Here is a 23,376-nt window from a genome sequence, read left to right on the forward strand (position 1 = left end):
ATATATATATATATATATATATATATGCATACATACATACATGCACGCATATACATATATACCCATATATATACACACAGATATATACATACACACACACACATACATATGCATGTATGTACACATGCATATATATACGTGCATACATATATATGTGATTTGATACACACATACATACATACATACACTCACATATACATTTAATTTGTTCATGTTTTCATTTCCCTATCAAAAGCCTCATCCCCTGGGTAGCCTTGGCAAGATTAACAGGCCAGTTTAACATGTAAACAAGTACAGCCACATGCTATTTGCAACAGTTCTGTTTAGGGACAGTCGGATAGAGATAAAAATGGGGACTTCAGATTGTTTTTAGATATGCATTATTGGTGTTTTCTTATGGGATTTTGAGTCGTACATGAATTTTATAATGTGATCTATACTCAGATGAATGTAGTTCTTATATACACATACAGTAATCAACGGAATATGGATAACACTACACAAATGTCAGTTGTTTTGAATATGCAAGTGTTTTTTCAGTCCAGTTTATCTTCATTTAATCAAAACCTCTTACTTTTGCACCCACTTTTATTACCCCAGGCCTATATTTAAGGTAATTGCATGATTTTCAGCAAGTGGACTTGGTTGGTTATAATATGGTTGGTTATAATATGGTTTGGTCTAAAATACAGCCGGGTTCTATGGACCCTAACCACACTGTTACAGCCAGGACTATACGATGCAGGGAACCAGACTAGAAAGAATTAAGGTGACCTATATTTACATAATTATATGCTATAAATTGTGTACACCAAAGTTGATGACAGAGAAAACAACCATGCTAACAAAGCGTGCAACATCTCAACAACGATGTTTTTGATCCCTTTCATATCTACATTCTATTTTGAGAGGAAGCATTTGAAATTTATTTATAACTACTTTCATAGTTGATATTTAAGGCATTTTCCTTGTATAAGAATGATTTAAATTGATCTGTTTTATAAAGCATTACAACAAATCCACTGATTACATGATTTCTTAAACTATAAGTTGTAGACTTAGAAAGTGATATTTCAGCTACATTAAGTGAATTTATACATTTTGTTAAAAAATTCAGAACAGGTTGCTTTTTACCGACTAATGAAGAGTAAGATGGAGATATCCATGCACCAGTGATTTTACAGCTATGGCGACTTTAATTTAAAACGGGTTATATATATACACACAGGGCCAGCGCCAGACCCGGCCAGACTATCTGGCGCCCTAGGCAAGGTTAGATTCTGGCCCCCCCCCCCCCCCCCCGAAAATATCAATTTCAAAATTTCTAAAAAATACTTTTAATACTTTTTTTTTAAAAAAAAGGCACTCCCTGAAATCAGCGCCCTAGGCGGCTGCCTAGTGTGCCTATATGGTAGCGCCGGCCCTGTAAATATATATGTGCAGTTGAGTTATTAAAATTTGTGACAGGAGTAGGGAATAATAATTAAACGTGCAAAATTTCCATCATATCACAACCTCAGGCATGTTAATTTGAGACTGTCCATCAACACTTTATTCATGAAAGTTTGAAAGTACTCATGAATATGCCAATTATACTTTTATGAAATACTTTGAAATTGAAAATTCATTACTGAGATAACTGGCCCACATTAGGAATTATAATATGTAATATAGAGGAAACACACCCTATATTAAACTCAGATATAGAAACTTTGTTACATGTGCTACCCAGACTGAAGAAATCAGCATGATTTCAAGCTAAAGTCCAGAGTGACCGTTAAGAGGGAGTGGAAGGACCCAGTTATGGAGAAAGAACCAGAGGGGGTATGAAGTGTCGAATTTTGAATTACAGAATTTTTTTTAAGTTTAATGCATTGAGCATTACAAATTTATCGCATTTAAACCAGAATAGACTTTGTGAAGGGTCACTTCCACCTCTCTTCGTTCATCTCCCTCCATGTGAGTGTAAACTTTGAAGGGACAGAATTCCGGCTCAGTGAAATTTACCAGGGTATCTTAACACGGTCCTTAGAAAGTAAACATTTGTGCTACCAACCCTAACCGCTTGGTAGGAACCTATGTCCACTTATCATTTTTTCAAAGGGAAATTGTCATGCACTGTCGTTCACAGATTCTGAGCTGTCTAAACCTGTTGAAAGGAATTATTTCTTTGGTACAAATTAGGGACCATTGCCTACGATTGGGCAGAATAAATTAGGGTGTGCACTTCAGAGCCATCAGACTTCAAAGATACGTCCTGAGTCAAAATTCTTTAGTCTGAAAATTTCCTAGAAGAGGAAACTTAGTCTCGACTCCGTGGGAAGCATAAAGAGATTAGTGTTTTCCTCGCGAAATAAGGAAGGGACCAGGTGGTCGGCTTGTAAAAAGAAAGACATGTTTAGTGCTAGGACACACCACTTCTGAAAGATAACAGAAATAAGGTATGCAATTTTACTTTCACGTAATATTCTATTATTTGATTGTTTGTTTTATGCAAACGCATTTACTATGACTAGGTTTCCATATTTTGTATTGTTAATTCATGGAAATATATTGATGCTAGAGTTATTATGCAATTTATTTTATTCAGTTTCATGGAAATGTGTTGATGAGAGTCTTTTTATGCAATTTTTTCATTCAATTTCATGGAAAGTGTTGATGCTAGAATTGTTATGCCATTTACCTTTTTAATTTTACAGTTATTAGCTCAATGGTAGAATTGATTGCATGCAATCCAAATGTTCATATGTGTAGGATTTTATAGGGTTATATGAAATAACTTCCTTTGTTTGTTAGGACAATACAGATATCATGAGTTAATGATGCTTGACTAATTATAGCCGATTTTGTAATGCTTGGACAATCTTGAAGGTTAATGACTGCCATGAGTTACATTTGTGAATTTCATGCAATAGTAATCAAACATGATGTAGCATATGTAAAATAATACAGTACTTTAAGACTTGTCACTGGAAGCGAGATCAATATCCTACTGTACTAGTCAGAATTTATGCGGTGTGTGGATAGCAACATGCTTTGAATAATGTAAGTGATTCTTATGTACCTCTATATATACATGCCATCATCTATTTTTCTTCATCATGAAAGGATACTCTTTTATAAGGTACAAAAATGGTTTTCTTTTCAGCTGGGAACTGATGTATATAATGATGTAGGGATATTGGTTTAGCAAGCCAAGCAACCATATTTATCAAATTATATACAATGATGTAAGTAAATTCTTGCACTGGAATTATAATTAATGTGACCATCTAAATATAAACTTGCTAAACATATGTAGGAAAGAAGTGTTTTACACAAGTACCCTTTTGTAATTTAAGTAAATAATTTATAATATTTATAAAAAAATATATTCAGTGGTAACAAATAAAGCTGTACATTGGAGTCAAGAGATTAGACAATGCTATGTAGACTGCATTCAGAATAAGAACAAAATTTACACCTGTGCAAAGTTTGTATATCTGTTGAAGTCTTGCAAAGTAATTACACTTTTATTCTTCTGTATTAAACTTGATGCATGCCGTATGGAGTATTGTGAACAATATTTACAACCGCTTGGGCATCTATTTCCAAGGTGGAGTTGCAAAGTTGATACCTGGTGTATCTACACGATGTTTTAAATGTTGAAATTTCCATGATAGTATAGTTTTAGCATTAGGTCTTTTTGTACCACATACATACGGGAATTTTGTATGTTTAATATCTAAAACAAATTCTAGATCATAAAAAAATGTGGAGACACTCAGAGATCTTTTCCTACACATTTTGTAATTACACCCCAGCCGTGTATGTCTTAAAATGAATTCACAGTAATTCCAAAATAGTTATTTAGTCCTAAAGTGTATGACCACCTTGTAATTCCAATGAAAACTTGAAATAAATAAATCTTTTCACTTGAACACAATACTCAGCCTGATTAAAATCAGATCTCCACTGTCCTATGTGAAGATCTGATTGCGACCACATAGGGGTCATGTTCTGATGACCATGTTATTACCAGGCTCGCGAATCTTATCAGCCAATCATATGAAGCCTTATATCTTCGCATTTGTGAGACTGCTCAGTTTAGCTGAATAGCATCAGTGTTTGCCTATCGATTTGATTCACTTTCATATATTTTGATAGCTGTATTTCCATTTGGTAACTCGAAGGTCACCGGAACATCACGCTTAAGCAGTTGGTATCAGATCTTGAACCAGGACAGTGGAGATCTGATTTTAATCAGACTGACACAATAATTGAACACAGCTAAGAGACTTTCTCCATTACAGATAGTAAAAATACTTCCTTTATTCACTGCCTTATTTAAAAGACTAATGCACAACAACTTCAAAATGAGGATGAAGGTGAAATATTCATTTCGGGAACATTCCACTTGTCACTAAGTTCGGGTTCATTAATGGCCAGCTAATCAGAAATCTGGTGAGCCAAAATTTCCTAAGAGAAAACCCATGACCTGAACTCAGATCCCAACAAAGTCATGAACAAGATTAAATTTTCAGTTGAAAGGCCACAAAAACATGCTTACTCCAATGAAATTATCTCATGACAAAGTTTATTTCACCATTAGACAGAATTAGCTGTTGTCTACTCAATGACCCCTACAATCTGTATTCATAAAAAATAATGCATAATATGGGCATACATAACAGTACTTGGAGCTGGTCATTTGAAATCAACCATACTTAATTTTATTTCATTTTGACGGAACTCTCATTGTTCATATCAAAATATAAACTTTTGCAATTTGAATCCCATATTGATGCATGTTTATTTTAAAGCGTAAGCTGGTGACTAAAAATGTATAAAATTTAAATAAGTGTATATTTCTCTTTTTGTTTTTATTTATATTGTTTTACATTTTAGGAATAGTGTATGAATACTTTTTTCAGGTTCTAATCTTGGATTGGGGTTGTCCTTGCCATAGCCATTGTGTATAGATGGGATATTCCAGTCCTTGTTGATGCGCTTGATCTGATGAGTGCCAATAGACATGCTTCCTGTAGACGTCTCATAGTATGGTAGGATGGGTTCTCAGCAGAGACTTGTAATTCCTTCACGCTGTACCTGGCAGATTTGTGATTTTTTGTACACTGGCTTCTTCCTCTGTAGCTCAAATGAACATCGACACTTTCTTGTGTTAAAGAATTTGTATATAAATGAATACATTTGACATTTGCTTGTTTTGTTGTAACTGCACATTATGTTACGTCTTTATTGCATCATACCATAATGCTTTCATTCATATTTTCCAAAACAGTAGTCTATTCTGTCCTGTAAACAATGTGGGCAGCAAAGTAAAACATATATAAAGTTATAATATATAAAGTTTTCAGTGAATACAGATACTGTTGTACTTTAACTGTTGTTATTTACAGAATATTATGTAAAGTATAACCTGCCACAGAGGAGACAATTTCATACTGGATGTAGCTAATGTCAGAATCAAAAGCTCTTCACAAAAGATGGCAGTTCTTGAGGTTTCTACTAATTCAACTAGGATCCTCCTGCTTGAGTTTTCTTGTCCATCTCATAAAAGTAGAAAGATAAGGCCTTTCTGTACAAATTTCTTCATGTGGGTGTGTGTTATTCTACTTGCAAAGAAAGACAAACCCTCTGCCACTTTTCTTGTTATGGCATCGATGATACCTGTGTGAAAGAGAATATTATTTTCTTTAATTGTGTGACAAATATCGTCATTCGAACCCATAATCACTTTTCATTCAGTATTAGAGAAATGTTATTTCAGTATTCCACATTACTCTTACATTTCAGGTAGATTATTTCTCATTGACCAACAAGATTAGGTAATGTATAAACATGAATAAAATATATACGAACAGAAATCAGAATATAAGGATTATGAAATGTAACTTGTTTTTCATTAAAAAAATAATATATCATTATGCAAGGGCAAATTCATACATTTATCTTTTCAAAAACTAGGACAGAAATCTTACCAAAAATTGTCCATATCTACTGGCAGATTTTGCATGAAAAACAAAAAAATTGTTGATGTCTTTGGATCATTGTAACAAAACCACTTTTACCTTTTGTTGGCAACCATGAAAAAAATGCAGATAAAGTTACGAGCTCCGAAACGTGCGATTTTTGCGAAGTTTTTCATTGTGGACACTTCTGTGCTTCTATGATAATAAGTATAACCTTTTGAGCCAATCAAATTTCAGCATTGACCTATTTTGAATATAGAGTCGGATGTATACAATGTATGTACAGTGAAGAAGACAATGTCTAGTAATTGTATGGAACAGGATTCCTAAAGTCGAATCGAGCTAAAGGTAAGTAAAAAACTTACTTTTGCATCTACCGCTGTTCTGTAATTCAAGAAGGGATGCACCTTAGAGTTGAAAACATTGTCCATATTGCTCTTGTCACCGGTTTTCCCATGAGCACGGAAGTGTCCACAATATAAAACGTCGCAAAGATTGCACGTTTCGGAGCTAGTAACTTCAGTTTGGTACAATACAGAAAAGTTAATGATGGCTTGATGGATAGAAAAATATCTCAGAAGTAAAACAAGCCATATAGTATGGTCATGTGCCTTTAAAGGTGGAAATATCAGAAGGAAATCGAGGGTCATGGGTGGAGCGAAGTATTTGGATGTTCCGTACCTTATCTCATATATATTATGATAGAGAGGGTCCTATGTCAGAACGGGTCATGGGGGTAATCTAAGGTATTTTTGTCACTCAGTATGATTTTTTCCTTTAGATGATGTTTTTTTTTCTTAACATCAAGCTCGCATCGAGCACCTGTGGACAAAAGAGGAAAGGGACAATAACTTCGTTAATTGCATTTTATTTTCCATTTATTCGTGGGGTTGAAATGTTTATTTTATTCCTATTTGATACCCCTATCATTGCTCCATCGTCAAGACTTCTCTTGGTTAACTAAAACCATTTCTGTTGGGTATGTGTTGCTTTAAAACATATGAAAACAGAAAACCGCAGCCTTATTTGTCCATATACTCTTACTTATGTGTGTTTCAAGAAATAATTATTGGTGAGCAGTAACCCTCAGTTTAATTTAATTTATTCTTTTTTCATTTACACTGGTCGTCGAGTATTTGTACAATTGACTTATTCAGAACACATAATGTGTACTGTCATATTTCTTTCTAAACGTCAGTACAATGATGAAATGGAATACGAATGTTGATTTGCCTTGATAATGAAATTAGCATCTGACAATTATGAGAATGGTGTTTCGGCAAAAAAGTAATTAATTAAAAAAAAAATGTTCTTTACATTATGCAGAGAGAAAGAAATGATACTTTAAGTTTCATGGTTTTAAATTTTACGATATTAATTTTCTAATTATCATATATTGTGTGAACCATAAGGACATTTATTATTGTTATTTTATTAATATTAATTGTATTATTAATATTATTATTGTTATTTTCATCACAAATTTGAAAGTTTGAGAGTAAAATGACCATTTGCATTTGTTTTAGATTCTCTCAAAATGAAACTACCAAGGGAACCAGGACAGATGAAATGGAAACAGACCCAAAACATATTACCTATGATAAAGAAGAATCCTAGCCTTTAGTTGCATATTATTTGAAATAGAGTATAGTTTGAAAAATAAATGATGTTGAGCCGAAGTTACGTATTTTTTCTCTTTTTTATTGGTTACTGTGTGACATCCTTTCACACATGAAGTGCCCTGATTTTCAAACATTGTCTGACTGCACTCAGAGTGCCCTGGTCACCACCCGTCATTTGAAATCCTAGCTGGAGCACGTGCTCTATGCTTAATGAATCTGGTTTTCTTCAAGTTGCTGCAACATTTACAGATTTCTGGTCAACATCAACGCTGTAGTTTCACCTCGTCTGTCAGTGGATTAAAGATATAGCGAGTGCTATGCTCATAATTTCTGAGTAAATCATATGCATATTAATTTCATGCAGGTATGTCCACAGGGGCTTGTATCGTTGCTTAAAGTTTACCTAGTAAAATGATGAAATAAACTAGAGACAAACAGTCATACATATAATTATATTGTTATAAAGGATATACAACATATCAGTGTAAATTATACAATTTTATATAGTGCATTAGCATTAAGTCCATTAGGATACAGAGTATCTAACTTATGAATCCAATAAGTTTCTTTTATGAGTCTATTCATGTCACCATGCACAATATCTATCGGCATGAAAGAAAAATCAAGTAGAAAGTGATTATTGGTGTTAAAGTGTGTTGAAACATTAGAGGAAAACTGAGGATCTCTATAATTTTTTATATGAAAGCGATGATTATTCATTCTATTAGAAACTTGTAGTGTTTGTCCAACATATTGCATGCTACATTTTTTACAGGTTATTAAATAAATAACATCAGTTGATATGCAGTTAGTGTTATCGCTTAGAGAAAATACCTCTTTTGTATTAGCACTACTGAAAGAAGTACTTTATCTTATGTTTGAACATTGAGAACACCGGTGTCTGTTACATTTAGATGACAGAAAGTGTATTTTTTTTTTATTTTCTGTCTGTTTAGTTCTGATTAAAAAATCTTGCAAATTCTTGGGTCTTCTATAAGCGAGACTGGTTTAATTTTGAAAAGTGACGCTAGTTTTATTGGATAAATTTAGGAGACTATAATAATTATTAATTATATGACCTATATTAGGTAATGAAGGATTATATTGTATTGTGAAAGGAATTACATCTCTCTCTATTTTACATTCTACTGTGTTTAAAGCCTCATGTTGAGTAAGATTAAGGACTTTGTTCAGTGCAGAATCAATTATGTATGTAGGATAATTTCTATTTTGGAAATAAGTTCGTAATTTATTCAAAGAATTTTGTAATTGACAATCATCTGAAATAATGCATCAGTATCTTTTGGCCTGGCTATATGGTATACCGTTTTTACATGACATGGGATGACATGAAGAATATTCTACATATTGGTGGATATTAGTTTCTTTGATATGAATATTTGTAGAGATAGTGTTATCAATCTTTTTTATTACATTTACATCTAAAAATGAATTGTGTACTTGATACAGTATAAGTAAATTTAATTGTCGGATGAAAATGATTCAGGCGATCAATACATTTTTTTCAGTTCTTCAGTTGAATGGTTCCAGATCATAAATATGTCATCTAAAAATCTAAACCAAACAGATGGATTAAACTTTTCGTTTTGAAGAAAATCTTTTTTCTAATTTACCCATGAAAAGGGAAGCCTATGAAGGAGCCATGGGACTACCCATTGCTGTACCCATTATTTGTATGTAATTCATATTATTGAATTGAAAATAATTGTTTTCCAAGATAAGTTTTATTATTTTACATATATCTTCACTAGATAGTGTGCTATTATTAAGATTGTTATCAATAAAATATTAACATGCTAAAATACCATCTGCATGCGGAATGTTGGTATATAGTGATGTTACGTCTAATGTTATTAGGATTGAATTATCAGATAGCTGTGGAATAGACTCCAACTTTTTAATGAAATCAGTGGTATCTTTAATGAATGAAGGAAGGGATTTCATTAAAGGTTGTAAAACACTATCAATAAATTTGGATAGGTTTTCAGTATATGAATTATAACCTGATATAATTGGTCGTCCTGGATAATGTAAAGGTAAATTATGGTCAGGATTTTTATGAGTTTTGGGTATTATGTAGAATTGAGGTGTACGTATGTTAAGAGGGAAAGTATCAAATTCCTCAATTACGGAATTATTATTTTTAGCAATCTCATTAATGCATGTTGAAATATTTGATTTAATTTCTATTGATGGTTTTTTTCAATATGTTTGTAGTATTTTTCATCATTTAATTGATGTTCAACTTCTTTAACATAATCATCTTGATTCATAATAATAACTGTTTGATTTATCAGCCTTTTTAATAACTATACTGTCGTCATTCATTAGATTACATAAAGACTTAAATTCATTCTTAGAAATATTACTATGATATTGCTTTTTATAATTATCAGTTAATATCTCTTTTGTGATCGCATCAATATAAAAATTTAAATATGAATCACGTCCACTAGCTGGTGTAAAAGATGATTTAATTGTGTTAAAATAACCCATTTTTTTTTTAGAATGAAAAGAAAACGATTTACTCTCTGAATTCTTGCATGCTTTATCATAAATTTTTTTTTTTAATTTTAAGCGTCTAGAGAAATTAAAAATTTCTTCTGCTAATTTAATTTTATTGTGACATTTTGGTTTAGGACAAAATATTAGCCCTTTGCCTAACAATATGTAGTCATTATCAGTTAATATTCTATGTGAGAGGTTTAAGACTGTTTCTTTACCTCTCTTGATTTGTTTTCTTTGCTTTGTTTCTTTTTTCCACTCTTTTCTACTTTTGAATCTGTGGAACCTCCTATTATTTTGTCTTGTGATGTCGTCTCTATTAGACCTTGTAAAATCTTTACCAGGTTTGTCAGTGTCTTTCTCATGGTCACTGTTTCTGATTCCCCCCGTTTTACGGCTTCTGCGTATGTCTTCTTTGTTGTGCCCTGGGGAGTCAAGTTTTTTCGCTGTTGTTCATCCTGTTGGTTCTTATTTGAATTTTCAAAATTTCTACTTATATTGACTCTTTCGGTTACTGAAGTTTTGGGAGGTGCTATAGGAGTATTACTCTTCCTTGCAGTAGTTTCTATGGGTTTAGAATACTTCTCTTCTTGCTGTTTATTACTCTGTTGGTGTGTTAATGTGTTGCTTTTATGCTGCTGTTTATTTTTCTGTCATGATACTTTGTTGTTTTCTGCTGCTGTTTTTTCGGTTGTTGATGGATTATATGCTTTTCTCCATTTTTTTTTACTTGTTTATATTTCTCTTCTCTAGTCTTTCGTAAATTGTTCAGTTTTTCATTTTGCTTCAGAAGTATATAATTTTTCAATGATTCTATTTTTTGATATATTTCTTGGTCGAAACTGAAAAGTCTTTGCCCATCTATTTTCTTCGTCAGTTCATTCCTAACATTTTCCATCTGTTTTCCGACGTTTTGTGATATTTTTTGTTGTTCTTCTGCTAATCTCTCAACTATATTTAGCAAGACTTTATGTAACAGTCTGTCGATAGAATCTTGGAAATCTTCATTTCCGCTTCCTATGTATATCTTCAGTTTCAGTCGTAAACCTGATGGAACGATCCCCTCAACACATTTGTTCAAGACACTGCTGTGGAGGCTGCTTTTCATTTGTTTTTCAGATAGTTTCAATATTTGATATTTCAAAGACGTCATTACTCTAGGGCGTTTGTGTTGTTTTTATGTCACAATTCTTAAAGTTTACCTGTCATACATACACTATACAATATCTACAAGGGAGGACACTTCTCTCCTTTCTCGCACGGCCTATTTGAGAATAAATGTTGATATTTCAAGCAACATTTCATGTTAAAGCAATAAATTTGGTACCGATGTTTAGGTCATGCATTTCACTTTGTATGCGCATCTGAAGTTTGGCTTATTATCATACCATTAAGGAATGCCAGACCATTTTTGCTACTACTTGACATGGCCATGCTTGTCCTGCTTAATATGCAAGCAAAATCCCGCTGAATGGAATACTGGTTAAAAGAAAATGATGTCCTGCATTTCTTTATAACTTAATTTTGGTTGGCCAATGAGGAGGCAGCATTCCATTCAGAGCATTGTTCTTGCATATTAAGCGGTCATAATCATGGCCATGTTGAGCAGTAGTGTCGAAAAATGGCCCGGCATTCCTTAAAGGTATGATAGTTAGCCAAACTTTCGATACGCATACAAAGTCGAATGCCTGACCGAAACACCAGTACCATCATCATTTTGCTATGCGAAATATAGCATGAAATGTGTTTATTTTTAAATAGGTCACATAAGAAATGAGAGAAGTGTCATCCCTTGTAGTTATTATATAGTACATGTATGACAGGTAAATTGTAAGCAGTGATACGAGCCCCTGTGGGCATGTATAGATGAAAGGTCTTTCAAATTTGCTTGGCTGGCTGATAAGTGGCTACCTTATCCCAACAGCAAATGGTGTCAGTGAATTTCAACTTTTCCTTAGTCAATGGACTCTGACCCTACACCCCAAACATAAATGTCAGAATATCGAAAATACGTTGTCAAGAGTCAGAGGAAACTCGGATTAACATTACTGGTAGCGGAAACCAAACGGGTCAGGCCATATTTAATACTGAAGTTTTCACCTTCTGATAATTTCGGACTATTGGACGTTCACTAGTAATTAATAAATTATTTCGACTGACCTTGGTATACGGATAGTAAGTAAAATCCCTCTTCTTGTGACCTATGGCATTAAATCCTTTAGAACATTCACTTTTTTTTACAGAACAACTATGTATACATCCATTACTTTTTTTTTTTAAATTGTTGTTGCATGCATGCAAAGCAACATCACCTTAAGGCAAGAACAAAGTCTGTAAACCTTCTAATGAGGACTATATTAATAGGAACTGACTAATACTTGAGGCAGACCCGCAGTTAGCTCGAACCGTCATGGCCGAATTTTGAGAGAGAGAGAGAGAGGTCATGCTGGAAATTTCGAAATGGAGAAGATGACAAATACAATTTTACAAATCAAAACTTATGAGCTGTGAAAATATGCTAAATAATAATAATGATAATAAGAATATATTATTGTTATCAAAAGCAGTATTTTCAGTGATATTTAATAATATCTACATTTGGTATTATTGAATAACAGACATACGTATAAGCATACATACATGCATAATTAATACATGTTAGTACTTAACACAACCTCTCGATCATTTTTAGTCTGAACATTATCAGATATTGTTTAGGGGAAAGGTACTGTAGGGCAGAAGGGTTTATAAGGTCAAATGATAACCATTACAATTGACTGACCTCAGTAGGCGTGACATAGTAACAGGATTCGAATTGATCTCAATGGACACCACTAATGGCAAGTATGGGAAATCCTGCTTTAAATGGGTCCATAGGTTTAACAAGGGAATGGGTTAATGGAGCAGAAAGGTTTGTGGGGCAGAAGGATTGATGGAGCAAAACGGTGTATGGGGCAAAAGAATGTATAGAGACAAGGGAAAATGTATTAGTAACTCTCTAATTATTGTAGGCCATTTTTATATTCTATGGAAACTTACTGAAAACAGTACATTAAAATGATTAAATACAATTCAGACACTTGTATACTATCCAGTACCTCCTTTTAATTACAATTCAACACATCACTTTTACCATGTAACATCCCAAACAGACAATTCAAAAATGCCTTGTGTAGTATCTTAAATCCCACATCTAATAGAAGAAGAAATGCAGTGTATAAACCAAGGGACAAAATCTCACAAATATACTATCCAGATATACCTATACCATCCAAAGCCCAATACATACACTCCAAAAACATCTTTTATAGTGTCTAAATTCCCACAGCAACTATCAGAAGAAATGCATATGTGTAAACAAAGGGACTAACTCTCAAAAACATTATCCATCACATCACTTCAGCCATTCAGTACCGCATACACTGTCCAAAACGCCCAGTATGATGCCCCCCCCCACTTGCTATCAAAAGAAAGGGGTAGGGTTTAAAAGAAAGAAAATGAAATCTCATAAAATACTCTCCAGAACATCATATCTTCCATCCAACACCCCATACACACTATAATAATAATAATAACAATGAGGACTTTGTATAGCACCTAATCTTTAGAAGCTCTAAGCGCTCTACAACATTGGACAACACATAAGGACATAATTACAGAAAACAAACACCATGAAATTAGAAAACAGAGAACATGCTGAAAATATTTAAGGTAAGGAAACATTATTAGGTCTGTTCTTGCAATTGAACACTATCCAAAATGCCTTATTTCAGCATAGGGTATAAAAGAAGAGATGAAATGTCACAAACATACTATCAATCACATCACCTCTACCATCTAGCACTCATATGGACTATCCAAAATGCATTGTGTAGGGTCTGAAAACCCCACACCTATATGTTATAGTTTTATGAGTTTTGAATTTTACAGCTGTTTTCAAGCCAGATTAGGAAAATAGGGTAGTGATCGCTAAGACCTGCCCTTGGGATATGTATTTTTATCACATTCTCTTTCATATTTGTAATGATATGATCTAAAAGTCAGTTTTTCATGTTTGTCCACTAACTGGGTTAGACCAATTGTTTCTGTGAAATTCGGCCAGTTTGTTAATCTGATATTCATAAGATCTCTGTTGAAGTCACCTATAATTCATTTTGGTCATCAGTCACTTTAGTTGCCTACCGAAATGCTTATTCCATTTAACCTTCGCTGAAGGGAGTCTATAGACAAAGCTCAATATTAATGGCTTTGTATTTTATTGATTTACCTGGATCCATATTTCTTCAGTATCATCTGATTCTAGATCATTTGGCCTTTCAACTGATAATCCATTACCAAAATAAACAACACTTTCACCCCTTGAACCTCTGTCACGCCTGATTGATCTTCAGGACTTATTCAGGTCTTTTTCAACACAATACAGTTGAGATTAATATCACATGGAAACATTCTAATACCAAAACCAAGAACAGAGCAATTTAAAAAGAGTTTTCAATACTCTGGTACAGTTCTGTGGAATAAGCTTCCACTGCATGTAAAATCTGCTGAAAGTATTAGAGTATTTAAGAAGAGATATCATGAGCATGTGTATGTTTCTAATAGATAATGGAATTTAGTATTTTAATACTAAACATGTTAAAATAAACAGTAATTATTGCTATCTTCATGTAATGTGCAGTGTTTTACTCTCCTTTAAAGGGCCTCAAGGGAGAATAGTCCTTGACTAATGAGTCACCCTCTATAAATAAAGCATTTTTATTATTATTAGTATTATTATTGGTGTGCCATAACATCAATAAACAAGTCATTTGCATGATTATCATTTAACTTTGTTTCTGTTAAACCTCGAATATAGACATTATTAACCTTAGATGATAATAAATTCATTTGGCCTAATTTGTTATTCGTACCTTGTATATTTATATGCACGATGTGTAGACCTCTTTATTTAATTATTAGATCTTAAATGTCCTTAAAATAAATATTACTAGAGTTTCAGACAAGGAGTTTTCCGCCATGACATTTTTGCTTTTTTTTGTAGGATGCAAGTATTTGTTAAAACATTTACAAACATAATATACTTCCACTTTCAAAACATCCATTACAGTTGTCAGTTTGAGAGATAACATGTTCAGCTGAGTTCCCCAAAGGAAACCACATGGGCATCATGACCCAGTAAAGTTCCCAATGTTTGTCATGAAGCAGTTGAGAAGATATATCTCATCAACAGGTCACTATATTCATAGCCATAAGCCTAACAATTTCTGCTGAAGGAAACATTTCTCAGTGTTTGGCCTTAAGTCCATATTTCAAACAGTCCTGTCATTGAATTTTCGTGGCATGTCTGCATGCATCAAAGCCATGCCCACTGGTTCAAGCAATTATAACACATCATTAGTTTCTCTGGTTTTCTGAAAGTGCTGTTTTTGCCCCATCATATATTAGATTACTGGATTGCCTTTGAGTACTGGAACATGTTCATTTATTGCCTGCAGAAAGTGTGAAAGCCCCTTTTTAAATGGGTTCTCTTCATAGCCATGACGTGTTCAGGCACCAAGCCACACTTTGTAACAGGGGCATTTTCAGTGTCAGTCAGATTGTGGTCCCATTCATTGTATAGATACTCTATTAAAGCATTCACATTTTGAAGATCAGTGCCAATTTTCTTGGAGAAACCGGGCATTGAATACCTTCCAATCTGGGTTGTCCAAGTAGTTGTTATCAAATTCAGAAAGGCCCGTGAAGTATATGACAAGTTCCCACCCCAGGTAATGCAAGACTTTGACCCAAGGTTTAAGACCTCTTTCAATGACATATTTAATTAATCAGCAGTGTTTGTTTCATGGAAACTTTCTGATGTTTTGGGATGCATGATCTTCTTTGATGAGAAGATTCCCAGGTACTGGTATTGGAAAAGTCACGAGTTTCATTGTTAATATTACAACAGTGATGCTGACATTTTAATTACATCTTTTGGGGACCTGAGCTTATCTTCATAGAATCATTTTTATGATCTTGATTGACAGAATGCTGTGAGAGTGAAGTTTTTATTTTCAGAACACTTGGAGAGTGAGGACATGATTGTATGTCCTGTAGTAGAGTTCAGTTTTCAGCATGATTCCATTCTTCACAGAATCACTTGTATGATCTTCATTTATAGAACACTTTGAGAGTAAGTTTTATTTGCTATGGTTGAGTTAATAGCTTTCAACATGGTGTTGTTCTTCACAATTTTGTCCATAGTACTACTGATCTTTTCATTTTCTGCTATGATAAACTTAAGTAGGTCATCAACAGCTGTGACTGTTTCATTGGTTTTCATTACCTTGGTGATATTATCCCTGTACTTTTCAGGTTCTTCTTTTACCACACTTACAATTTAAGTTTTCAAGTTTCTAATGTCTTCCATTATTGGCTAGAGAATTTCAGGATCCATAGCAGTAGAACCATATTTTATTTTGGTTATTTCAGACAGTGGATTATCTTTGTCTTCATTAAAAAAAGATTCATTTTACTCTTAAGCTCACTGTTTTCCTCTTTAAGGATAAGACAGCGACTCATTGATAGACTAAGGTGACATTTTACTGTGGTTTTTTTTCAGCGATTCAGCTTTCACCTTCATATTTGAAAATAGTTCAGCAAGCTTGTCATGTCTGTTTTTTGCTGACTGGTATTTCATTTTCAAACATTCATGTTTGTTTGATACTTTAGTTTGTTGGACCTTCAGTTTTGCAACTTCCTGATGCAATGATTTATTTTCCCTCATTAAGGCAATTACCTTCTTATCACTTCGGCAGCAATCCCTGTCAGCAGAGAAGTGATTATCGATGGAGCTTCCAGCTGAGTGTTAACATTATCCTTTGTTAGGGCTGTCATCTCCTGACGCTGCCTGATTGAGATTGCAGATAATGAAGGGGGCCTGAACTCAATGGACTGCCTGGTTGGATTTCTGAATAATTTTCCCAGGTTGGTTTGTGCAGGACCACTTGAACTTCCATATCTGAATTCCCAATCAGGAAAAAAATTATTTGATCTCTAGTTACATGTATCTGCATATCTTCACTTGATCATGTGGGAGACATGTTTGGGGTGCTACAGGCCTGAAGTATACTTTGATTGCTGTCATGGCTATCACTACTTTTATCACTGGTTTTAAAATAAATTTCTTGAGCAAAGAGCTGAAATCAATTTTAAGTCCAGTCTTTATAATTGGTGTCCTTCAGTAAATACAGTGTCTGTGGAATTGTAAAGGGTCATAGTAACTTTGTAGGTCTGTATACTATTTGATGTATGTAACGTTAAAGATGATACCATTATACTTATGATCAATTGTCTGTATCTAAGGTTCAATTTGTCATTCAGATTTTTTTAATATTTGTTTCTCTCTCTCTCTCTCTCTCTCTCTCTCTGTGCAGCTGGTTGTTACTGTAGAAGTGGAACACATTCCTGTTGTCGAGTGTATTGATTTCCTCTCCTCCGAGACAGATGTTTCATTATGTGAACTCAATAAAGAAAGTTATGATGAAGCACTGCCAGAAAATTTGTTGGACGTTTTTAGGGAATATAGTTTATATTGCAAATTTTTGACCCAGTATTATTTCCTTTTTTAATAGTTTTACCCATATCTTTTATTTTTTTTTACTCTTTACATAGTTCAATCATCTTCGTCCGTTATATATTATCTGGTATTAATTCATTGGTTTTTGTATTTATATTTACAGTTTAGAACTTTACTTTTAATTGGCAGCATATAGTCCCATTGGTGTTGATGTGTTGCTAAAGCACAAGAAAAACACGCATGTATACATACAGGAGTTGCATGCTTGGGTATATATATATATATATATATATATATATATATATATATATATATATATATATATTTTGTTTAGCCTACATATGTTCTGTTATTCTTAATGTTGTAACAAAATATAAGGGCCCTGGGTGGTCTAGGGTGCTTCCGTTGTTTGAGAATTTTTTTTAGTTGCTTATCATGAGTTGTTGGTTCATCACATGCACTTCCTTCAAAAAATACATTGACTGCTGTATATAACCAACCTATCACGTGGTGAACATTGTGTTAATCTCACAAAAGTAAAAAAACAAACCTGATTGTATCCTAATTTGATTTGTAATATTTGTATCCTCATGGAACAGCAAAGATGGAGATCTTGTAATACGTATCATTTTTCTGCTGTCCATCCACACAACTTCCCATTCTACTGGTAAGCTGCAAGGCGGAAACCGTTTCACAAAACTGTGAAGCAATGTTGCCCATGTAATATTCTGTGAGAGGGTTGTTATTCTTGGCTCCACACCAAAGAGTTCCAAGAAATGGGATAAATGGTTAAATATACATGAATTATTTTCAAATAATTTTGTTTTTACCTCATGTCATATTTGAATAACAGCAGGAATGTGCATCATATTTGTGAAGTAGTGTCTGTGTGTGTGTGTGTATTATTAAAGTAGAGAGAGAGAGTGGGTTGAAATATACAGAAAAACATTGGAATTTGGAATGGCAAGCCACCAGAAGATCCTTTAGTTTAAATTAATAATCATTACAAAACAGTATCGGTATTAAAAATAAAAATGTAGACTTTCAAAAATTCAGACACATGGTCATGAAGATGCATAAAGCCGTCATTATTTGTAATTGCTGTTTTCTTATTTCAGATTACTTTCTTAAGAGGGTTGCTAGAAAACACTGTTTGGTCATGATAATATATATGTGTCATGCAATGAAATCGGGTAAGTTCAAGTCAGTTTTAAAATGTTACACTTATAAAATCAATGAACTATTGCCCTGTACAACATCATAACTGCATGTATGAAATGTTTGTTTAGTTACATTCTACAACATTCTTTTATCATTATTCACTTACGGCAGTGAACATAGAATGCTTCTTATCATGTCTGTAATGTATTCTGCATGAAACGTGTACCCTTTTCCTTCCCTTGGACCCCATAAGATGATGTCGGCAAAGTCTTATATGTTAATCTTGTCCACTTGTCTATCTACCAACAAATGTTTTTGGTAAAATATCGTAACAAGAAATTGATGTATTTTAACCAAAGTTGTTATTTACAGCATAGTTTGTGAAAATATTTTTCATGTGGTTTTCATTGGGCAAGTAAATTGCAGCACGCTGATCACATTCAAGAGGGCTGTCTTCACTTCACTCAATACAGAACACATATCCATTGATCTTTACTTAACTAAAGTCCCCATATACCCAGCAATGATAATATGATGTTTAGAGTAAAGACCGTGATTATAAAACCCTTCTAATACATGGCCATTTAGATGAATATATAATGCAAGTCAAGGTTAGTAGCTCAAGAAATTGCAGTCTCACACATATTCCTCAATTTCTTGGCCATTTTAGCATTTACAGTGACACTTCAGTAATCAGTGAACTGTTTTTGTGTGTAGAGGTTTTCCTTTTGAATGAGCTACAGCACATTATAATGAATTGTGTATGTAGGAGTTAGAGTCAGTAAGTTTAACGATTTTGTCACTTTTCATCTTGTCTCACATCGGGTCAATAGTATTTTCAAGTCTTGGCAGCTTTATTGATACATTTTGACATTTCAAATATGTCTGTAATTTATGCAATTACTTTTCACATGAAAAATGTCTCCAGTTTACATCTGAAAGAAGAATATCTGGTGTCTTCACAATTTTCTCCAGCTTTTATGGCATGTAATTTTAAAATGGCATATCTTTTTATATTAGCTGACAACAGGAGTAGTTTACTTCCATGTTTTCCAAAAAATTTCTTAACATGAAATACACAGTTTTCATTTACTATCTTGAGACAGACGATGGCCACGAAAGCTAAATCGACATTCTATCAAACACAACGTTGCTGGCTTTAACTGAGTCTAAGTTTCAGCCAAAAAAAATCTTTAATAAGTAGGAGATTAACAAGTCTGAGTCGGTGAAATGTGAAAAGTGAAAGTCAGTTTGTAATGTAGACATCAGTGATTGATTCATGGAGCACATAGTCTTTGAGTTGTATCTGAAACTGATGTATTAGTTTGATGGTAAAACATCACATGAAACAGCTTAAAATTAGCCATGTGCCAGTAATTTCAAAGAACTGATTCAAAAGCACAGCTTGAATGGAGAAATCTCCTTTTATATTAATTAGTTACTATGATATATTATTGCAAAAATCTGGTTGATTCTCACAATAATTTGAAGGAGTTTATTGAAAGGTCTCAAAAAATGACAATAATTTACCAAATGATTGGAATATAAAGCATAGGGCAGAATAGCTTGAATCTCTGTGTCATACAGATTTATTTGAGAAGTGCTGGGATATTATTCATTTTCAGAGACATATTCAGAACACATTGATAAATTGATTAACTTAGGAGTGACCTTTGAAATGGAATGGAAAAAACCAGGCCTATGAACAAAACAAGATACAAAATTTACACAGTATTGTGCAAGAAAAAATGAAGTCTCTGATGATGACTAAATCGCTCGAAGCATCTGAAACGGTGTCTGAATAATGTGATTATTTAAGCAAACGTTCTAGCTGTATGGGTGAAAATATCCAAGAGCAAATCAATTAAGCAGATGTTTTGGGGGTATAATATAAGAATGGAATCCTAGCTCACCAGCCTTCAGTATAGCTATTAAATATCTTATAACGATGCAGAAGAGGAGCAATGTAAGCAGTGAAAACAATTTTGGAAGGTTGTTAATAAAAGCAGTGAGGCAAAAGCTATTGAGGAAATTTACCAATGCTCCAAGACAGTTGATGTTATTGCATATAAACATACAAAGTCTGGTTTTACTCGAGTTTGCACAATACTAAGTGATGGATCATTTGAGTTACTTTGCGGTAATAGTAGCATGGAATTTAACTTAGTCAGGCTTGCAGATAAATTCATATCTATGTTTGCAGCATTTGCAGTTGATACCAAAAAAGAACAATCCCATTTATTTGAGAATTCCTGATTAAAATTTTGAGCTGCCAAAAAGTCTAATAGACTCTCTAAAGTTCTCTATCCACCTCGCCATGAAATAAGTGTACCATTATTTAATACAGAATTATTGTTATTATTGAACATTATTCTCCTCCTTTCCAGTACTTTTGACAGATAGAGCATTATCCTTTATATATTGAATGTATTGTATCCTATATACAATACCAATATGGTTCATTTTCTGTCAGATTGATAGGTCTTTACAGCTTGCTACATGAAGGTATTATAATGATATCCTGCAACATATCTCATCCAGGTTATCATTATTTTATTTTGTTTGTTTACAGATGCAGAGCTTACAATACAAGCAGCTCCACCTTCACCTTCATGTGAACAGAATGTAACAATAACTTGCAGCATACCATCGTTCGATGGTGTAGCATCTTTTATAAGAGATGACTCAACTGTACTTCTTACAAACTGCATATCAAAGACTGAAAGTTGTGCACCAAAGAAAGTTGACAGGTATACCTTTGGTGCCACATCAACTTCAATTTTTGTGGTCATATCTGGTGTGGACAAATTGAGTGATTCTTTCCCATGGAAATGCCAGTATTACTCCCAGACAGTTAATTTAACTCTGAAATGTGACAGTAAGTATTTCTTATATAACCCTCCTAGTTCATATTCCATCGGGTGCGGTACCTGATAGTGTTGCAACTCTAGGCCTTAAAATATCTAACAGAAAGAATGGGAAACCCAGCAATTTAACGAAAATCAACAAGCAGTTTATTTACCAACAATACAGACTGAAAATACAAGTGACACTTACAATATTGTGAATTAAATTTAAAATAATCATAAATGTCCTGTCACAAGTCAAGAAATATAGAATGATCCAAATGAATTGCAATGTCTTTAATGTCCTGATATAACACAGTGATGCTGTTGTTGTTGTTGTTGTAGGGTTTAACGCCATTTTTCAGCACAAGATAGGCTATACATGGCAGCCAGTATAAATGGTACAGGAAGAACCCTGGAAAACTCGGGGAAGAATCACCGACCCACGAGAAGCTACTGGCAGGCTTTCCCATGTACCCACGCTAGCCGAGCCTTGGACTCGAACCCACGCAGACAGAGGTGAGATGGCAGTGATCTGGAATGGTGAGCGCTTTAGACCACTTGGCCACTCGGGGCCCCTGCACACAGTGATGCAATCCAGAAAATCTTTAAATGGGTTCACCAGAATCCAAAGTAAGATATTAATCTAAAAGTGGATGTGCACTTTTAATTAGTAATTCCAAGTAAATAATTCCTCTCAAATTATATTTCTTTTGAACAACACAGCTGTAAACTCTGATCACAAATACATACATACCAACCATTATGCTTTTGGATATAATCATGCATGCTTCTACATAATTACATGTTATGCCTACTTGTATATTGATTGCGCTTTTGGGGTACATTAAAAAATAAATTAAAAATAAAGCAATAAAAAGATGGGTTTTCATTTTATATTATGGTCTCTTTAATCGCACTCATTATATAAAATTTGATAATATTCACAAAAGAAGACTGCTGCTTAAGACTATCAGACAAGTATATTTGCCCATCCTTGACCTGCATGTGCTTCCCTAATTTTCTATTTATAGCAGTGCATGTGACTATGACACAGTTTAAAGAAAACAGTTTGGAAATAGCACATAGAGATTGTCTATATTCCTGTTGATATAGTCCTTGCTAGACAGTCTCCATGCATTACTGTTACCTTGGGGTAATGCCGTTTCCACACATGCATCAGCAATTTAAGATTTGAGGTAATTAACTGATGGATACACAGGTGTTCTGTTCTGAGAGTAGTTAAAACTAAAAGAGCGAGTGTTTTCAAGGATTTGATGCCATGGGTCAAAAGAAAAGGGATTTTACTTACCATCCACATACAAATGTCATTAATACATTTTTTAGTTACTAGCGAGGGACTGATAGTTTGACTGAGCAGGATTCTAAAATGTACATAACAATTACTTCAAAACTCCATTAGTCTCTGCCACTGGTAATGTAAAAAAAAAACAATGGTGTAGAACTACTTGCTGGTCTAGCACATCGTTCTTTTCATTGCAGAATTTGTGGACTTGACTTTATGATAATTTAGTGAAAGTTTAGACATGTAGACTAGGTAAAGCAAGTGAAAGAATTTGACAGCATGTTTTGTGTTTGTATTCTGATACTAACCCACATGGATTTTGCCCATTTTTGCCAAGAATTTTAACCAACTGCAAATCTAGGTTTGTAGCAAGACTAAACATACA

At 33.7% G+C, this 23,376-nt stretch overlaps 1 protein-coding gene and 1 long non-coding RNA gene across 7 annotated transcripts in view; both read left to right on the plus strand.

The window, feature by feature from the left end:
* The window catches only part of LOC149795955 (uncharacterized), a 106,356-nt gene that overhangs the window by 28,643 nt on the left and 54,337 nt on the right, over nucleotides 1-23,376 (plus strand). For 3 of the 5 annotated variants that reach the window (XM_089965877.1, XM_089965875.1, XM_089965876.1), the window contains 2 exons: nucleotides 18,797-18,871; nucleotides 21,412-21,717. In XM_089965877.1, the coding sequence (XP_089822003.1) occupies nucleotides 18,797-18,871; nucleotides 21,412-21,717 (381 nt within the window). Of the gene's footprint in view, nucleotides 1-16,917; nucleotides 17,087-18,796; nucleotides 18,872-21,411; nucleotides 21,718-23,376 lie in introns of all 5 variants that reach the window. The other 2 variants (XM_089965878.1, XM_089965879.1) reach the window with 2 other exon arrangements.
* On the plus strand, nucleotides 1,296-7,651 carry LOC149795956 (uncharacterized). Of its 2 annotated transcripts, XR_016422463.1 has the most exons (4): nucleotides 1,296-3,230; nucleotides 4,914-5,042; nucleotides 5,797-5,828; nucleotides 7,499-7,651. It is a non-coding gene; the product is annotated as an uncharacterized LOC149795956 (long non-coding RNA). The 2 variants fall into 2 exon arrangements; XR_016422462.1 differs by having other exon boundaries at nucleotides 4,914-5,828.

The sequence above is a fragment of the Sinohyriopsis cumingii genome, chromosome 7 (genome assembly GCF_028554795.1).
Source record: "Sinohyriopsis cumingii isolate HCF-2022 chromosome 7, ASM2855479v2, whole genome shotgun sequence".
NCBI classification, from domain to species: Eukaryota; Metazoa; Mollusca; class Bivalvia; order Unionida; family Unionidae; genus Sinohyriopsis; species Sinohyriopsis cumingii.